At 46.8% G+C, this 16,891-nt stretch overlaps 1 protein-coding gene across 15 annotated transcripts in view; it reads left to right on the forward strand.

The window, feature by feature from the left end:
• The first annotated feature begins 1,161 nt into the window (after nt 1–1,161).
• Nucleotides 1,162–16,891, forward strand: part of KIF1B (kinesin family member 1B) — a 112,793-nt gene continuing 97,063 nt past the window's right edge. For 13 of the 15 annotated variants that reach the window (XM_053280747.1, XM_053280750.1, XM_053280758.1 and 10 more), the window contains exons 1-2: nt 1,177–1,439; nt 10,226–10,404. In XM_053280747.1, the coding sequence (XP_053136722.1) occupies nt 10,299–10,404 (106 nt within the window). In that variant the 5' untranslated portion in view covers nt 1,177–1,439; nt 10,226–10,298. Of the gene's footprint in view, nt 1,440–10,040; nt 10,405–16,891 lie in introns of those variants that run through there. The other 2 variants (XM_053280761.1, XM_053280748.1) reach the window with 2 other exon arrangements.

Here is a 16,891-nt window from a genome sequence, read left to right on the forward strand (position 1 = left end):
TGGAAACGACAACCCCAACCATTGAGCTTAGTGTTGGCAGACTGGAGTTGACTTCTGTTAGTTATAGTTTACACTTTCCTGCTGGTTAGTTTTAATTATTTGCATCTACTATGAAATATGTTTTAAGGAGCTAAATTCCTGAGTTTGGGTTCTTTTTGCCTTTCAGAGGGCTTTTTCACAGTATCTAAGGACTGTTTCACACATTATGCAGCAGAAAACCTGGGTTTGCTCGTCTGTGTTGGCTATGTAGACTACACATGTTACATAGAGGCTGTAATGAATCACAAGATTGTTTTGTAAGTTATGTAGTTTAATATTGATATAATAATCAATCACAGTGTTAAATCTGTACAATAACATACAGGTTACCCCCTATATAATTTGGGGTTTGGTTTAGGTCATTGACCCTGTAGAAAGATTTCCATTTCCCCCCTCTACTAATGACTTTCTGCTCTTTTTGGTAAGTTCTTTTGTGTATTTTAGCTTTTTTTATTTAAATAGTTTGTTGACTGAACTGCTGTGTTCTACACATCTTGTTAAAGAAATGCCAGCTTTCTAAAGCGAGAACCTGCATAAGACACGTGTTTGCTGCATACACACATTCATCTTATTTACACTCAGAAACAGCGTGTATGAATTAGTGGTGTTTAGTACAGCTATTCTCCCTTCCTCAGTCCCTTTAGCAACCCCTTGAAGCGACTCGGGTTCCTATTTCCTTAAAATTTCCCCTCGGGGTCGAGTGGGGGAAGGATGAGGGAAGCCCCGCCTCGAATCCCTTTTTATAGCGTCTTGCGGAAGGATCCCTACGTCAGTTTCCACCCACAAGGGGGAGCCCTTAGGTATTCCTACGCCGCCGCCAGGCATCCCTCGCGAGCCCTCTCGGGGCGCCGCTGAGCAAGAGGGCAGAGGGAAACCATTCCTTTTTCGAACGCTGATTGGCCGGCTTCGCCATCCCACCCGCCCCACCTTTTCTTCTCCACTGGATTGGCCTAGCGGGGTGCCGTGATTGGCACCTCCAAGCTCTCTTTCTCCCCCGCCCGCGGCACCCGGCGCTGTCAGATTTGGACGGCCAAGGCGCGCCTCCAATCGGCTTTCAGCCGGCGCGGCGGTGAGGGGGCGGAGGAGAGCCTGATTGGAGGACCGGCGGGGAGAGGGGGCGGGGCCTTCGAAGCTGCGCGATTCCAGCTGGGGTTCGCCTCAGTGTCCAAGCGGCGCTCTTGGCGGACGCCTCGTCGCAGCCGGCGCCCCTCGCCTCCGCCCCTTGGCCTCTTCTTCTCTCCCTGCTGGCGGATGTCACCGCCGCCTCTGCCACTGCTCCCCTTCGGAGGCTCCGTGATGGGGCTTGGCGGCGACGGCGGCTTCTTCTCCTCCCCCTTCGCGGGCTGCTGCTTCGGAGTTTTTTGTCTCCTGCGAGGCTGCTGAGAGGCGACGGCGCTGAGGTAGCTGGGGTGGGGGAGGGGCCGTCACGTGAGCGGCCGGGAGGAGGGGCGGGGCGAGTGTCAGAGGCTCCTTCTCCTCCTCCTCCTCCCCCCCTCCTAAAATGTTTTTTTCTTCTCCTCTTCCTCCATCCATTCTCAGTTCACACCCACACACCCCCACACAGGTGGAGGAAAGTCACGTGGGTTGTCGTTGGGGGGGCGAGGAGGGGGAGGGGCTCATCATTGGAAACCCCTCCCCCACTTGTCTGTCTGTCTTCCCACCAAGCCGTCACTGAAGCCCCCTTCCCCCCTCAAACTCTTCTCGGCTCCCCCCCCCCTGAAGGGGGCAGGGAGGAGTAGGTGGGGGAGGGGCTCGTCATTGGATCCACCTCCCCCACTTGCCGATCCTTCACCTACCCATCACTGAAGCTCCCTCCTACCCTTCACCTTCCTCCTTTCTCCTTTCCCTTCTTTCTCCTTCAATTCCCAGCCCCTTCTGTAGGAGGGGAAGTCATGGGGGTGGATGTGGGAGGAAAGCCGGGTGGGTGAGGGGCTCCTGGTTGAAGTTCCCTCCCGGCGTTTCTGTCATTTAGCCTACTGGTCATTGAAGCCCCTCTATCCATCTTCCTTTTCACTCATCTTCATCATCCATCCACCCATTTTCATCCCACACCCCAGCTGGGTGGATGTGGGGAGCAGGAGGAATAGGTTGAGTAGGGTCTTGTCACTGAAGCCCCCCCATCCTCACCGTTAAGATGCTCCTTTTCGTCTGTCTATTCTCACTAGTCCCCTCAGCTGTGGGGTGTGTGTGTGTGGTGGGGCTGCATAGATGGGGAGGGGCGCCTAATGGAAGCCCCTTCACCCATTCCCATCTTCTTCATCCATTCTCAGTTCTTCTAGTCAGGAGAGAGGATCATGTGGGTGCTTATTGGTGTGGGGGGGCTCACCATGGAAACCCCCTTACGCATCCACTGTATCCAGTCATTCTCAGGCCCCCTTTGTCTGGGGAGGGGGACTTAGTGGGTGGATGAGGGATCATGATGGAACTTTTCCTCCCCCAGTTAGGGGGATTGTATGGTGGGGGGGGGAAGAGGAGTAGAAGGAAAAGGGGCTGCTCGTTGACCCCCCTTCCCATCTTCCTTTTAATGTATCAATTTTCAGCCCCCATTCTCCATTGTAGAAGAAGGATGTAGGAGACCTGTTTCAGATGCATAGGCAGGATGGGCTTGTAATCCAAAATACTTTGGTTCTAAAGGGATTGCTGGATCTGTGGATATGGCTGTATGGAGCATTTAGCGGGTGGGGTGGGAATACCTTGTGGGGGTGTAATTTGGTGGGACGGGGCAGGTGTGTGTACATGTGGATTATGCATGTGGATATGAATAGAAACATAAGTGAAAGATGCCCATGTGTGCATATCTTTGCTACAAAAATTGTGTCATGCAAAGCACATGCACAGGGCTGGGCAAAAATAAACACTCTACATTCTGAGCAATGCATCTTGAAATGGCCAGGCAGTTGTGATTTTCCAGCCCTAAAATGTGTGTGTGTGTGTGTGTGTGTGTGTGTGTGTGTGTGTGTGTGTCTTCCATATCTCCATATATATTGTGACTGGGGATTACTCCAAACAATCCTCTTCTCTCTTGGGGTACTCTATGAGCATTCTCCTATTCTCCACCCCAGTTCTCCCCCTGCCCAATTTTTTCTCCCTGCTTGCCAGGGAATTCCAGTTGTCGATTTCCCACGGTGTTTTTCCCCCTTCTTCTTCTCTTCCTGCACCCACTCCCTCAGTTCCCTGTTCTTCCTGGAGGCCTTTTCTGTCAATGACATCCCTAGCGTGAGATCTGCTAACTTAAGTGTCTTTAAAACGTTCACACAGAATATCTCCTTATCCAGCCAAGTTTGAATCTTCTTCCTCTACCCTACCCAATACCCAGTTGAGGTCCACTTTTGGACAGTGGCTGCTTCCCCACATGTCAGAGGGAGTTTCAGAGAAGTTCCTTGACTATGATTCCACAAAGATAAAATGTCTGTCTCTCAACTCCCTAGTCCTTAACTCCCAGGGAGAGATCCCTGATCCCCCCCGAATCTCAGTCTTGGATCTCCAGCAGTCCAGCAAATTAGCCATGTTTTGAATTCCTTCTTGCTGGAGCTGTTCTGCGGCCTAGGCTTTCCTCACGGCTTCATCTCTTCTCATCTCTTCAACAGGGCGGGGTTTGAAGCTGAATTCTCCATTCTTCCCTTTCTTCTATCTCCCACTCCAGTTCTCCACACCAGTAACAGGAGTCTGTGGGCAAGCTTTGTGTTTTGTTTCTACCTCTTTTCTAGGGCTCTGCCCCTCAATAAGCAGCTGCCATTCTGTTTTTATGCATCGCCCGCTCCTGCCCCCTCCTCTGTATCCAGCACAGCAGAATTACTGGAGCAGCCATATTGGGATGCTGATCTGACAGTCCTGTAGGAGCTTAGTCAGGGATGGGGCAAAAGGTTGAAAATTACTGATTTGGAATCGAGGGCTTAATGCAAATGCTTAGATCACTAGGGCACCCTCTCCTGATTGCCTCTGCCTGCTTGGATTTTTGCTTTATTGTCTCGAGTATTCCTGTCCCGGATGAATTTTTTAGGGTGGGGTTTTTGGACTCGGCAAGTTATCTTCCTGTACTGTCTTTGTTTCATTTATTAATTGTGAAATCTGTTACCTCTCTGTGTGGATCAAAGGTATTTAAGCTTTGCTCTGTTTCCTCCATCTCCCTGGTCCTTTTGTCTGCGTCTTTCCCTGTGGGCAGTGACTGCTCTGAATTTTTATTTACTGTGAAGCATATATGTTAGTTACTGTACATGTTTGACAGTGGAGGAATCATAAACAGGGAAGTTATTTATCTCTCTCTTACATGCTTCAATGGTTATATAAGACTTTTTAAAAACCCCAGGTTTCTGCTACCTGGTTCTGTTGCTTTAATTTAAGTGCAGACATTTGGTAGTCTGCATTAAAATGATCTAGCTGCTGTCTCTCTTGTCCGATCCCCTGACAAATTGTGTCCTACTGGATTCTCTGTGGCCTTCTGGCTCATGGATTCCCTACTTTTCTAAATCAACTTTGCTCACACTAATCTCTGTGCTTGCTTCTGTTGTCATCTTAGTCATAGTGCAGTGATTAGGATTTCTATGCTAGGGAGTTGGATTTTAATTAAAAAGGCAGCATGTGTGTCCTTGTTATATTTTAAGGCCCCGAGAATCCAACTTTGGCTTCCAGCTTATGCATCAGTAATGTTGTGTGTAGAGGTTGCTCAGGAAACATCCAGAAGTCATGCAAGTATGTATGTATGTAAATGTGTATTTGTTTTGGATATCATTGTATTCTAAGATTGATATTCTACCCCAAATAATTTTTATTGGTCAGGCAGGGACTCAGAATGGAAAGTGGGGTGGATGTGAAGATTTAAGGCTTGCCGTCCAGCACTTCAAGGTTAGGGGTGGGGCAGTTTATAGTAAGGATTTAGGGGTGTGTGTAGGGACTGGGAGCCCTCAGGTTTCTGAGCTAGCTGGGAAAATGCTCAAAATGTTTGTGACCTTTTGTTCTGTACAGTGCCTAGCACCTATTAAGCACGTTATAAGTAGTTGGTTATGGTAATAGTCCTAAAGGATGTGTCAAGAACACCGTTTTTCTGGACCAGACCATCTTCAGTTTCTATTGCCAAGAGCCACCAATCAGATGCTTGTGGGCAGCTCACAAGCAGGGCATGACGACAATAGTCTTTCCCTCCTGCATTTCCTTTTTCCTATTCTTTATTTCTTATATTTTCCCCACTAAAAAGCCTCCAGAGTGGTGCACAGCAAAAAACTGTTTTGCAAAAAACACCCCCCCCATACAGCAACAAAAATCAAAATACAAAATCTTAAAAATGAACGAAATATGAGCAACAGTAACGTAGCGTGAATGGCCAGCCCAGAGAAACAAGGAAATGACTCCATCCCAAAGCCCTGACGAAACAGTACAGTTTTGACTAGGCATTGGAGTGGCTGCCAAGTGAGAACTGAGTGGGCACCCCATGGCAAGGAGCTCCAAGCTGGGATGCCACAGATGTAAAGGCTCTGTCCGGTGTCCCGACCAGCTGCACCTCCAACAGTGGCAGGAGTCAAAGATGAGCCTCTGCTGATTTGCCTTAATGGGCAGTCAGGCACACGTGGTACACTGGTGGCGTTCAGAGAGATGCTCCACTAAACGTGGTGCTATCCCACTAAAAGCCACTGATATAACTCTCCTTCGTTTAAAAAGCAAAACAGACCACCAAGCCAGTGCACCCCACATCTGGTGGGAGTGAATTCTGTGAGATAACTGAATGGCTGAATGCTGTTGTAGCTGGGGATGGTGGGAGTTGTAGTCCAACTGTATCTGGGGACCCCTGCAATTGTAAAAGCCCCAGATAGTGATGCATGTTTAAGATGGTACATTGCCGCGGTCAATTTCTGGGTTAGAAAGTATGGTCAAGTATTCCATTTAATTAAAATTAAAAAATAGAAAAATAGGTTCTTGCACCAGGAGAGGAGATACATGTTGTGACGTATTTCCAATCTAGAAAAAATGATGTATGGATCTCACATTTGACTTAGATACAGACTTGTTTTGATAGTGTTTAAATATATGCCCCTATACCAAATTTCCTTGTCAAAGTGCACCAAGCAATTGAGATGGGAAACCATGTTAGAGTGGCATGCAGCTTTTTCCCCGCATCTCCCAACATTTTTGCTTGGGTGCCTAGATCTCCTCTCCATGGGAGACTAGAACCTTTATCAAGAACATGGAACATAGCAAGCTGCCATATACCAAGTCAGACCATTGGTCCATCTAGCTCAATATAGTCTACACAAACTGACAGCAGCTTCTCCAAGGTTGCAGGAGTCTCTCCAAGCCCTGTCTGGAGATGCTGTCAGTGAGGGAACTTGGAACCTTCTGTATGCAAGCATGCACATGTTCTTCCCAGAGTGGCTCCATTCCCTAAGGGGAATATCTTACAGTGCTCACATGCAGTCTCCCATTCAAATGCAAACCAGGGCAGGCCCTGCTTAGCAAAGGGGACAATGCATGGTTGTTACCACAAGACAATATATTCAATAATGTGCTCAAAATAGTGTAAATAAGTAAATAGAATTAGAATTGTTCACTGTCCCCAAATGGCTCACAGTCTAAAAGGAAACATAAGGTAAGACACCAACCACCACCACTGGAGAGGTGCCGTGCTGGCATTGGAGGGCCAGTTGCTTCCCCACCGTCAAACATAAGAGAATCACTTTAAAAAGTGAGAAGAGATGTCATGTTCTTCTTGCAGAAGAACATAAAAAGTCAGGATTTTGTGTGGCTTCTCAGCTGATCTGAACTTCCTCCTTCTGAATCTTTTCAAACAAGACTCTGGAACACTCTGTACAGCAGTCTGTCACATTTTCCCCTGGTGTTGTCATCTGCACAAGCATTAAGCAGCATTTCTGAAGGCTGTGCAGGGGAGCTTATTAAGGAAGGCTTGCTCAGAAGAATGGAGCCCTGAGATGCTGCTCTCACCAGCATGTATTTCTTTTTTCTTCACTGCCCTTGCAGCTTGGACATGGAAGCCACACCAGGGTATTAAGCTGGGGCTCTGGGGAGAGTGTGTGTGTGAGGTTTCCGCCCTCCACCAGCTTATATACACAGCATCTTCTGAAAATTTCCGAATAACTTGATCTAGTGATCAAATGTGCCTTTAAAAAAATTGCTGGCCATTTTGAAGTTTAATGTGATCCCGCTTCTGATGTAATATGCTGATATTATATGTGAGTCTCCTGCTAACTGAGCCAAGAGGCACCTTTTAAAATGATGATTCTCGTATGTTTGACAGGGTCCAACCCCAGCAAGGCACCCCCTCCAGTGGTGGTGGTTGGTGTCTTGCTTCATGTTTCCTTTTAGATAGTGAGCCATTTGGGGACATCGAACTATTCCATTCTATTTATTTATTCTAGAGCACACGGTTGAAAAGTGGGATACACATTTCTGTAGTAGTATTTTTGTACCAAGTGCTGGTACTTGCTTGAAAAAATGGGAACGTAGCACCAAATGAGGCTGTATAATAAAATGTGTAATGTTTTATGCATAATAAAAGAGAAAAATCAAATGACACAAAGGACTGCCTTCTTTCTGATATATATGAAGTGTGCTAGAAATGACAGTGCCATGTTTTGTTAATATGGATACCTTCAGTTGAGTCTCGACACCTTTTTTTTCTTTGTCTCTAAGGGCCAACTCAAACATTTAGGAGTCAGGCTACCCTCTGTTCCTGGTGTGTGTGGGGCAGACTCGCTTGCACTCTCCACTCCTGGGGGTGAGAGACAAACTCGCCTCTCGCCCCCCAGCAACATCCTCCACTCCATGGGGAGGCCAGCTCTCCTCCTTGCTTGCCCTGGCCTTGCTTGCTCATTTCCGTCTGCCTCAGGCAGGCGATGGACGGACATGCCTGGGAAAAGGAGTGACCAACCCACCTCTGCCTTGTTCACTCCTCTTCCTGGTTGTGTCCATCTTTCATCTGGCTCAGGCGCTATGCTTAGATTTCCACTGTGGCAAACTGGAGCCTGGGAATTGTTGAGCCCTGCCTTAAACGGAAGTGTACGGAAAAGTTCAGTTTGGCCGCTGGAGTATGCAATAAGGAAGCTTGTAAAGGAACAGCTTTGTGTGAGTAAGTCCTGATTCTGTGGCAGGTTCTACAGACTCCTGTCCGCCATTCACAGTGGCAGGAAGAATACCGAACCGTGGAGCAGGCAAAACTGCAGCTGAAGCCATTGTACTGGAGTTGGGATTCATTACTGGAAAGAACAGTTTAAATTGTCCTTAATGTGTGTTCTCTGCCTTGGGAGGGAGGCTCATCCTTCTGCTGTTTCAAAAGGCTACTTAACTAGAGGATTCCAAAGTACTTAACGCACCGTCTGTGATACTGCAGAGGCTTTCAGCCCATTTATCCAAAGTGCTTTCAGTTCTGTTCCAAGGTAGCAGAATCAATAATAATTTTTTAAAAAGCTGCAGAAAGCAAAGCTTGGACCACAGCATTAACATCCAAATGTTTTTGTCAACTCTTGGTTTTAATATTGTGTTGTTTGTTACACCTCTGAGCTGATGGTCACTCTTGCAATATCATTGACTTGCTTGTATCCAGAGGTTGTGGAAGCTGTTTTCCTCCCTTACATTATTGTTTTGATGTGACTTAAGGAATTATGAGTGAGGCAGCAAGTTTGGTTCCAGTTATTTGGTGTGTAACCATGTAGCTTGACAAAAATGTCTTTGGATATAGGACCCCAGACGATGGTCACTGGGCAGAATTCGCAGCATAAGAACTGCCCTTCTGGAACAGGCCAGGGGCGATCTGTTCCAGCCCCTGTTTGCCACACTGGCTCACCAGATGCCTCTGGGAAACCCGCAGGCAAGTGGGGAGGGCATGCCTTCTCTCTTGCTGTTGCTCTCCTGCAACTGGGATTCAGAGGATTCGTCCTGCCTCTGAACCTGGAGGTAGCCTACGGCCATCAAGACTAGTAGCCGTTGATAGATCTGTCCTCCAAGGATTTGTCTAAACCCCTTTTAAAGCCATCCAAAATGGTGGCCATCGCCACATCCTGTGGCAGAGAATTGCATAGATTGATTATGCGCTGTGTGAAAAAGAATTTAAAATAGGGATGTGGAATGATGATTGGAAATTAGTGGACTTAGCGATGGACATTGGAGGCAGTTAAAGGGGCCTCTTTCTATCCCCTTTACAAGCAACAAACGTAGAACTGCAACAGGGCTGCCTGGGGCAAATAAAATTTTTACTAAATAACTTTACCTCTGAAGATCCTTGTCTATGCACCACAGTTAAATTTCTAGGCACCTGAGATTTTTCAAACTCCAATGTAGCCACTGTAAGATATAATAGTTAGCTATGCTATGAAGTAGTGGCTAAACACCTGTCTAGTCCAGGGGTTTCCAGTCTTGGTACCTCCAGATGATGTTGGACTACAGTTCCCATCATCCACAGCCACAATGGTGTTGTCAAACATTATGACCGCCTCAGAGAAGATCAGTAAATAAAAGGAAAGGGGATGCTCAAAGGTATATTTGAACTTGAATTCTGCTTCTTAGGCTGGTCTTGAATCAGGTTTCTCAAGCACGCCTGAGGAAATACCACCTTCTACTACGTTTTCTCTCAGAGCTAAAAAGTGCATTTGCACATTGCCTATTTGGGCTAACGACTGCATTAATATGCACCTGCAGAGGACAGGAATGTTTCAAGCTGGCAGCGGAGAGATGTTGGAGGCTTTCTCTCGGTATCTTCTCGGGAAAATTGGACCCGTGGCAGGCTGAGGGGAGCTGTTTTGGGGTGACTGGCGATGCAAAACAATCACAGAGGCTCTTCTTAATTTACTCCATGAGCGGAGGAAATCCTTGTGGGTGTGCCGGGCTCTTTAAGGTTGTCACATGTACCAATAAAATGAACAAACGCCACAAAGAACGGCCTGGCTTTTAAAGCCTCTGAGTCACGAGTGATGTCAGTGATGCCAGCTCCATCTGCCCCCCCCCCGCCTCTTGGGAGTGGGGTTGGAAACAATGTCTTTCTCCGAGGCTGTTCCTTGACAGCGATTATTATCCAAATGGGAGGCTAATGGGGATATGTTCGGCTCTCTTTGAAAGCAGACCGTGTGGGTTTTGTGTGCAAGGGATATGGAATGAACTCGCCTGCTCTGCTCATGGCCATCAATCTGTCTGGACTGTGTTTCTAAAATTGCTGAATCTCTCTCTCTCTCTCTCTCTTGTTTGAAAGATAACTCCAGAAGAGGAAAACTGTAGAAGTCCTTGACGTATACTTTCTGGAGTACGCACAAGAAGCCATCAAGATGTCAGGAGCTTCTGTCAAGGTGGCTGTCCGGGTCAGACCCTTTAACTCCCGAGAGACCGGCAAAGAGTCCAAATGTATCATCCAGATGCAAGGAAACTCGACCAGTAAGTCCAGTGTATTCTTCTGAGGGGCTTCCCTTACTGGGAATCTCCTCAAACTGATTCTAGTGATGTCATTGAGAATGGTTAATTCAAGGAACTCCTTTTCTCTTGAGGAAGTATTGGTGTGTGTGTGTGTGTGTGTTTGTTTTTGCACACACCAACAGAAGGCAGTATGCCCTGCCCATCAGGGTTTTGCTGACCTGGTATTTTTCTTTCCGGACTTCATTCAAAAGCAGTAACATGATTTTAAGACTTCTGTATGGTTGGCCACATTAATAATAATAACACTTAGCATTTATAGCGAGCTTCTTGAGTGTTCAAAGCACCTGCCATGTTTTGTCCTGATGTAGGCTTTACAGCAACCTGTAGAACAGGGGTCACCGGATGATTTTGGACTACAGTTCCCATCCTCCCTGGTCATTTTGGCTGGGAATGATGGCAATTGTAGACCAACAACATTTGGGTACCCACCTTTGAGAATCCCTGCTGTAAGGTAAGAATTAAACCTGATTTGCTGCTGCCACGTGAGAGCCTGGAGAGTTGCTGCCAGTCAGTGTAGACAATATTGAGCTAGATGGGCCAAGGGTCTGACTCTGGAAGGCAGCTGTGTATGGACTAGTGAGTCCATATGACTCGACTGATGAGGCTGAGAGGGAGCGGCTTGTCTAAACCACCTAGAGGGCTCATAGCAGAGGGAGAGTCAAACTGTAGGGAAGTCCTTATTCACAGGTGTGCATAGCTACTGCGCTATACCAGTGCACGCTGCTCAGCGATTCTGCACAAATTCCACTTTGCAGGTGGCAGGAAAGCTTGTTAAGTATTTTTGGTGTTGTGGAGAACGAGGGTGGACAGTTTGTGGCTGACGTGTTGCCTTTTGATCTATCTTTGTGGCTTACAAGAGGCTTCAGGGATTTATTTTTATTTTATTTATTTTTTACATTTATATCCTGCTCTTCCTCCGAGGAGCCCGGAGTGGTGTACATGGTTATCTTTATCCTTGCAACAACCCTGTAAGGTAGGTTAGGCTGAGAGATACATGACCAGTCCAGAGTCACCCAGTGAGTTTCAGGGATTGCATGTGCCTTGCACACAGAAGGCTTCGAGTTCAGTTCATGGTGTCTCTAGTTAAAGGGATCAGTTAGCCAGATGCCAGCCAAAGTAGATTAGTGGGTGAGAGAGACCAATGATCTGGCTTGGTAGAAGGCAGCTTTCTATGGTTAAAGGAGTCAAGTTTCTTTATGGTCTGGTGACAGGAATCACTGGTGCATATCTAGCATCCTCTTCTTCACATGTGGTTGTGAGGCTGGGCCTGTTGATGTTGGTATAGGCATAAAATGTCTCTTAATCACACTCTTCAGGGAGCATAGTTTACAGGGAAAGTTCTGTGGATCAGCGGTAGCCCCTTCAGCAAGGGAAGTCGTATTTTGTTGGATTCTTTTTACTGGGAGTTTCCTGCTCTGTAACCCTTTGGTGTACGTCTCCAGACACAGAAAAGCCAATTGAAATGGCAGGTGGTCAGATCTGGGCCATTAATAACTGTGGGAAAATAGCTTTCGAGAGACCCTGGTGCCTTTTTAGTCAGAGGGCTGACTCTTCTGGTATCATATTGGATGGGAAATATGCCAGGAATGTACCAAAAAGGTTGATGCTCTTAAAAAGGGGAAATGGAAATTCCTGGTGGAGAGGGAAATGAAACCAGGGATGCTCTTGTGAGAAGTCTTGGGACCATGTCCATTTAGATAATTTTGCAGGCCCTGAAGGCTTTTAAAAGCAACATAGGAGGAGAACGCATTTTGCTCATGTGAATGTTCCTAGACTAAGTCCTATTCCAGTTCTTTCTGGCTTGTCTGACTGCCAGGTGGGAGCTACATCATTTCTAGAGAGCAGAGCACAGGAGAATTCTTGGAGATTACTGATTGCTGGAAAATGAGGCCAGGGAGAGGGATGTCTGGTGGTTTTATCCTGTATGTTAAGAACTTACATTCTCCTATGAACTATGCTAGATATGCAGTCTCTTCAGAATGGACTCAGATGGGCAAATCTCTTCCTAATCTCTTTGGACTTCTACAACTGATGTAGATTGTAGATACAGAAATACATAAGAAACTGTGATATGCTGAGTAAGACCCTTGGTCCAGGATTGTCTACTTTGACTGGCAGCTGCTCTGCAAGGTTTCAGGCAGTCTTCCCCAGCCCTACCTGGAGATGTTGCCAGGGCTTGAACCCGGGTGCAGCCCTTGATAAGATCCTGTCCTGAGAGCCCAGTAACCCAATCTCAGATGGTTGTGGGTCACGGAATGTGGCCTCCCTGATGTAAGATCAGTTGACACTGGGGTGAAGTAGATTCCTTTTCCTGGAAAAAGCCTCATGTGCAGAGTGTTGTACAGAATGGTAATTTTGAATGGATTTGCATACATTATTGTAAATACCTTGTTGGAAAAGAAACCGAAACATATCGGACAGACATTCCCATAGTTCATAGAGGGGTGAGCCTAAATCCTGCAAAACACAGAACAAATTTCTGTTTGAGAATCCCTTGCAAGACTGAAGCATTGGTATTTTCTGGAAATGCGAAAATATCAAAAGTGTTCAGCCCATCTGCACAGTTGCTTGGTAGGCTATGTGGTGTTGCTATGCATTGCTAAGGGCAGCTAGCCTTTTGGAATGGCAGGCTAATTGGGCACCGGTCCAGGACAGGAAGTTGCCTCCCCTGGCAGATATGCTTGGACTGAAATAATTGGGAGTAGCCAAGAGCAGGATTTTCCTTTGTGTCCTCTGAAAGAGGGACTTCAAAAGCCATTGTTGCATGCTGTATGAAAATCGGTTGCTATAAAACATCTGGCCTCGGATTAATTCCCATGTTCAAACTTCTAGTGACCACCAGGATTGTAATCTTGTCAAGGGCATAATTCTATGCCGTCGGCCTCTTATCTTTTCAGTATTATTATTTTCTGAACAGTGAAATCCTGCGGTCCAGCTGAAGTCATGTAGGCTGACTGCACTAAGAGAGGCTGGTGTGTTGGAATCCAGCCCAGACTGTTCACCGGGCAGTCGGAGCAAACTGCAGATGTTACACAGTTGAAAGTTTCTGCCACGGGGGATCTGGAAATGGGGGTCAGGGGGAAGCTAGCAGGAGGGTTTTTGGTGAAGTTTACTCTTTGGTGTCTGGCCTTTTGAGAGGAGTTTGCAGCCGTTGAGAGGGGAAGGTTAAATTATTTTGGTTGTGCAAACCTCCATAGCTCTTCAAAGCTAGAAGGGAGACTTATCTGGTTGCCTGCAGGTGAATGGCTCTTTGCAAGCCTCCCATGATGTATCCTTTAGCCATGGCTGGCAGAGAGTGATTTCTGGCTGAGACGTTTTAAATATAGGAACTTCGGAAGCTGCCTTATACTGAGTCAGATGCCTGGTCCATCTCACCCAGTCTTGTCTACAGTGACTGCCAGTGGCTCTCCACGGTTTCAGGCAGCCCAGTCTGGAGATGCTGCCTGGGATAGAACCTGGGAGCTTCTGCTTGCTAAGCAGATGCTCCTCCACTGAGCTATGGCCCCATCTCCAATATGTAAATCAGCAGGTCCGATTATCTAGTTCAGGAACCTTGCACAGGAACATAGGAAGCTGCCTTATACTGAGTCAGACCCTTGGTCCGTCTAGCTCAGTATTGTCCACACTGACTGACAGCAGCTCTCCAAGGTTCTAGGCAGGAGTCTTTCCCAGCCTTACTTGGAGATGCTGCCAGGGACTGATCCAAAGCAGATGCTCTGCCACTGAGCTATGGCTTGCTCTGTTCTTCTAGATTAGGGCTGGGTAACACATTGCTATATCTAGCAATCCACTACAGGCAGATAGAATCCCAAACCGTGGACTCCTGTGCTTTTCCTCCCCTCCTTTCCCCTTTTCCTAGTCTGAGGCCGACCATCCGAACTAGTAAGCGGTGGCTTGTGCTTGCCTTCCAAACTGGATCTGAGTGGGGTGTGAGGCAACAGGAGCATTACTCCTAGATGCGTGATTCACATGTTGTTTGCTTCATGCAGTAATTCATGTGCTGCTCCTTCCTCGCGTTAACTCCTCTCATATGGCTAGACTACAAGCCTCTTTTTGTTTTGATCCCTTCTTCAAAAGGAGGAGTGGGTTCCTCTCTTCCAGGGCTGCACCAGGTCAGCTCTCTGGCTGACATTTTGGACTATTGCTCCCACCACCCCCAGCCACAGTGGCCAATCGTCTGGGATTGCAGAGGTTGTAGACTCCCATCTACAGGAGGGCCAAAGTTGCACAGCCTTGCTCTCTTCCTTAACTTTGCCCGTGTGCCCATTTACCAGAAGGGGGCCTAGAATTATAGTTGGCTCCAGTGTTCCCTCTAACATGGATTCCCAGATGTTATTGACTACAACTCCCACAATTCCCAAGCAAAAGCCATTGCAACTGGGAATTCTGGGAGTTGTAATCAACAACATCTGGAAATCACTGTTGGAGGGAACACTGGTTGGCACACCTTTCCATTAGACTCTTGTGTGTTCTAGAAAGGATTACTTCCTCTTTGGAAAGCAGAACAGCCGAGAATTCTGGGATATCCTTACATGACATCATTCCAGTGCCATGCTCGTGATTCAGCTTCTGGCTGTTCAGTTAATATACAAAAACACCCCCAGCCAATTTGAAGAGAATGTTGTTCAGCCATGTGATCGCAACCAGAAAAGCCACACTGATTCTCCACACCCAAGCTGGATTGCTTTCCGGTTAGCATCAAAAACTGGTTTCAGAGTCTGGAGATCCATGTAAACCTTTCCCTGGTTTGCTTGGATATTGCTCTGTAAGCACTCACGGTTCAAGCAGCTCTCCCCCTTCTCTGGTAACCCCAATATGCATCCCTGTGATTCTGAGGGAGACCGAGCACATAACCTGTTTACATAAGGCTCTTTGTGGCACACGCACACTTTCTGTGAGGAGCACTGAGGCAGGAAATCAAGGGGGGGTAATGATAATCATTATCCCTGTTAGACCCCTGCTAACTCAGCCAAGAGGCACCTTTTCAAAGTGATGATTCTCTTTACTGAGCAGGTGGAGAGCAACTGGCCCTATCCATCCCCAGCACAGCATCCCTCCAGTGGCTGTTGCTGGTATCGGCCTTATGTTACTTTTTCGGATTGTGAGCCCTTTGGGAACAGGGATCCATCTTTATTGATTTATATGTAAACTGCTTTGGGAACTTTTGTTGAAAAGCGGTATATAAATATTGGTCGTCTTCGTATCATGAGTCTCCAGTAGCCCTTCTGTCACCGAAGTGTGAAATTTTCTCTGCTTAGCAGAATTTCATGCCAGGGCTTTTCTGAAGAAGTGAGTGAAATGTAGTAGCATGCTGGATCCACGCTGGAGTGTGAGAAAAGAACAATTCTCTCTGAAGCAGCTTACCATTTTTGTTAAGAGGTGCAAAAGTATAATGTGTTTGGCTTCCAAAAGGTATGAACATGCAGTAGTAAAAAAAACCTGAATGCCTTCACTTAAAGCTGCCGACTGGTCTGGTATGCTAAAACCCTTTCATTTCAAAATTAAATACATTCTGTCACGTTGATGCAGGGGGGAAAAGTGGGATTTTCTCTCCCTCTCTAACAGGGATCTCATTTAGATGGTGCAAGCTTTCCCCATCTCTTGTGTTGTCTTTGAGATTATTGGATTGTCTTTAATGATTTAAGCAATGAGATTGGGGGGGGGATTGAAGCCCCTTTATCTCGCTGCTTAAGCAATGGAAGGAGCCCATCTGTCAGGAGAGAGAGAGCCACAGATGCTGCTTGTTTAGGAAGCCTGGTAGGCGTCTTGAGCTCTGGAAGGGCTGCAGAGATCTTGGCGTTGGAATGTCAGCTTTCTTTCACATTGATGGAAGTCATTTATACCTTGCTGTTCAGTATAAAATTCCTAAAATATTAAGACAACAAATCATAAAATGGTCATTACAAATTATTAATAATAAGTGCAAATATTATATGGCAGTTATTCATTACAAAGACCAATAAAGTGCTGATGCCACCCATTTAAAAGTCTTATCCAATTGGAGATTTGATCTCCAGGTAGGAGACCAACTTGGCATCTCCAGGTAGGCTGGGGAAAACCTGATATCTTGGAGAGCCGCTGCCAGTCCGTGTAGACAGTTCTAAGGTAGGTGAACCAAAGGTCTGACTCAGGCAGCTTTATTGTGTAAGTGCAGTACAAAGACTTGCTGACTAGAATAACCAGTTCCCTCATGTTTTTGCAAGAGGAGAGCTGTTCTTGTGGTAGTGACCATGAAGCCTTGGTTTGTATTTGGATGGGTGACTATATGTGAGCGCTGTAAGGAGATTGGGCCATAGCTCAGTGGAAATGTGTGTGGATGCTTGCATGCAGAAGGTCCCAGGTTCAATCTCTGGCAGCATCCCCAGGTAGAGCTGGGAGAGACTCCTGCCTGGAACCTTGGAGAGCCGCTGCCAGTCAGTGTAGACAGCATTGAGCTAGATGGACCGAA

The sequence above is a fragment of the Hemicordylus capensis genome, chromosome 16 (genome assembly GCF_027244095.1).
Source record: "Hemicordylus capensis ecotype Gifberg chromosome 16, rHemCap1.1.pri, whole genome shotgun sequence".
Taxonomy (NCBI): Eukaryota; Metazoa; Chordata; class Lepidosauria; order Squamata; family Cordylidae; genus Hemicordylus; species Hemicordylus capensis.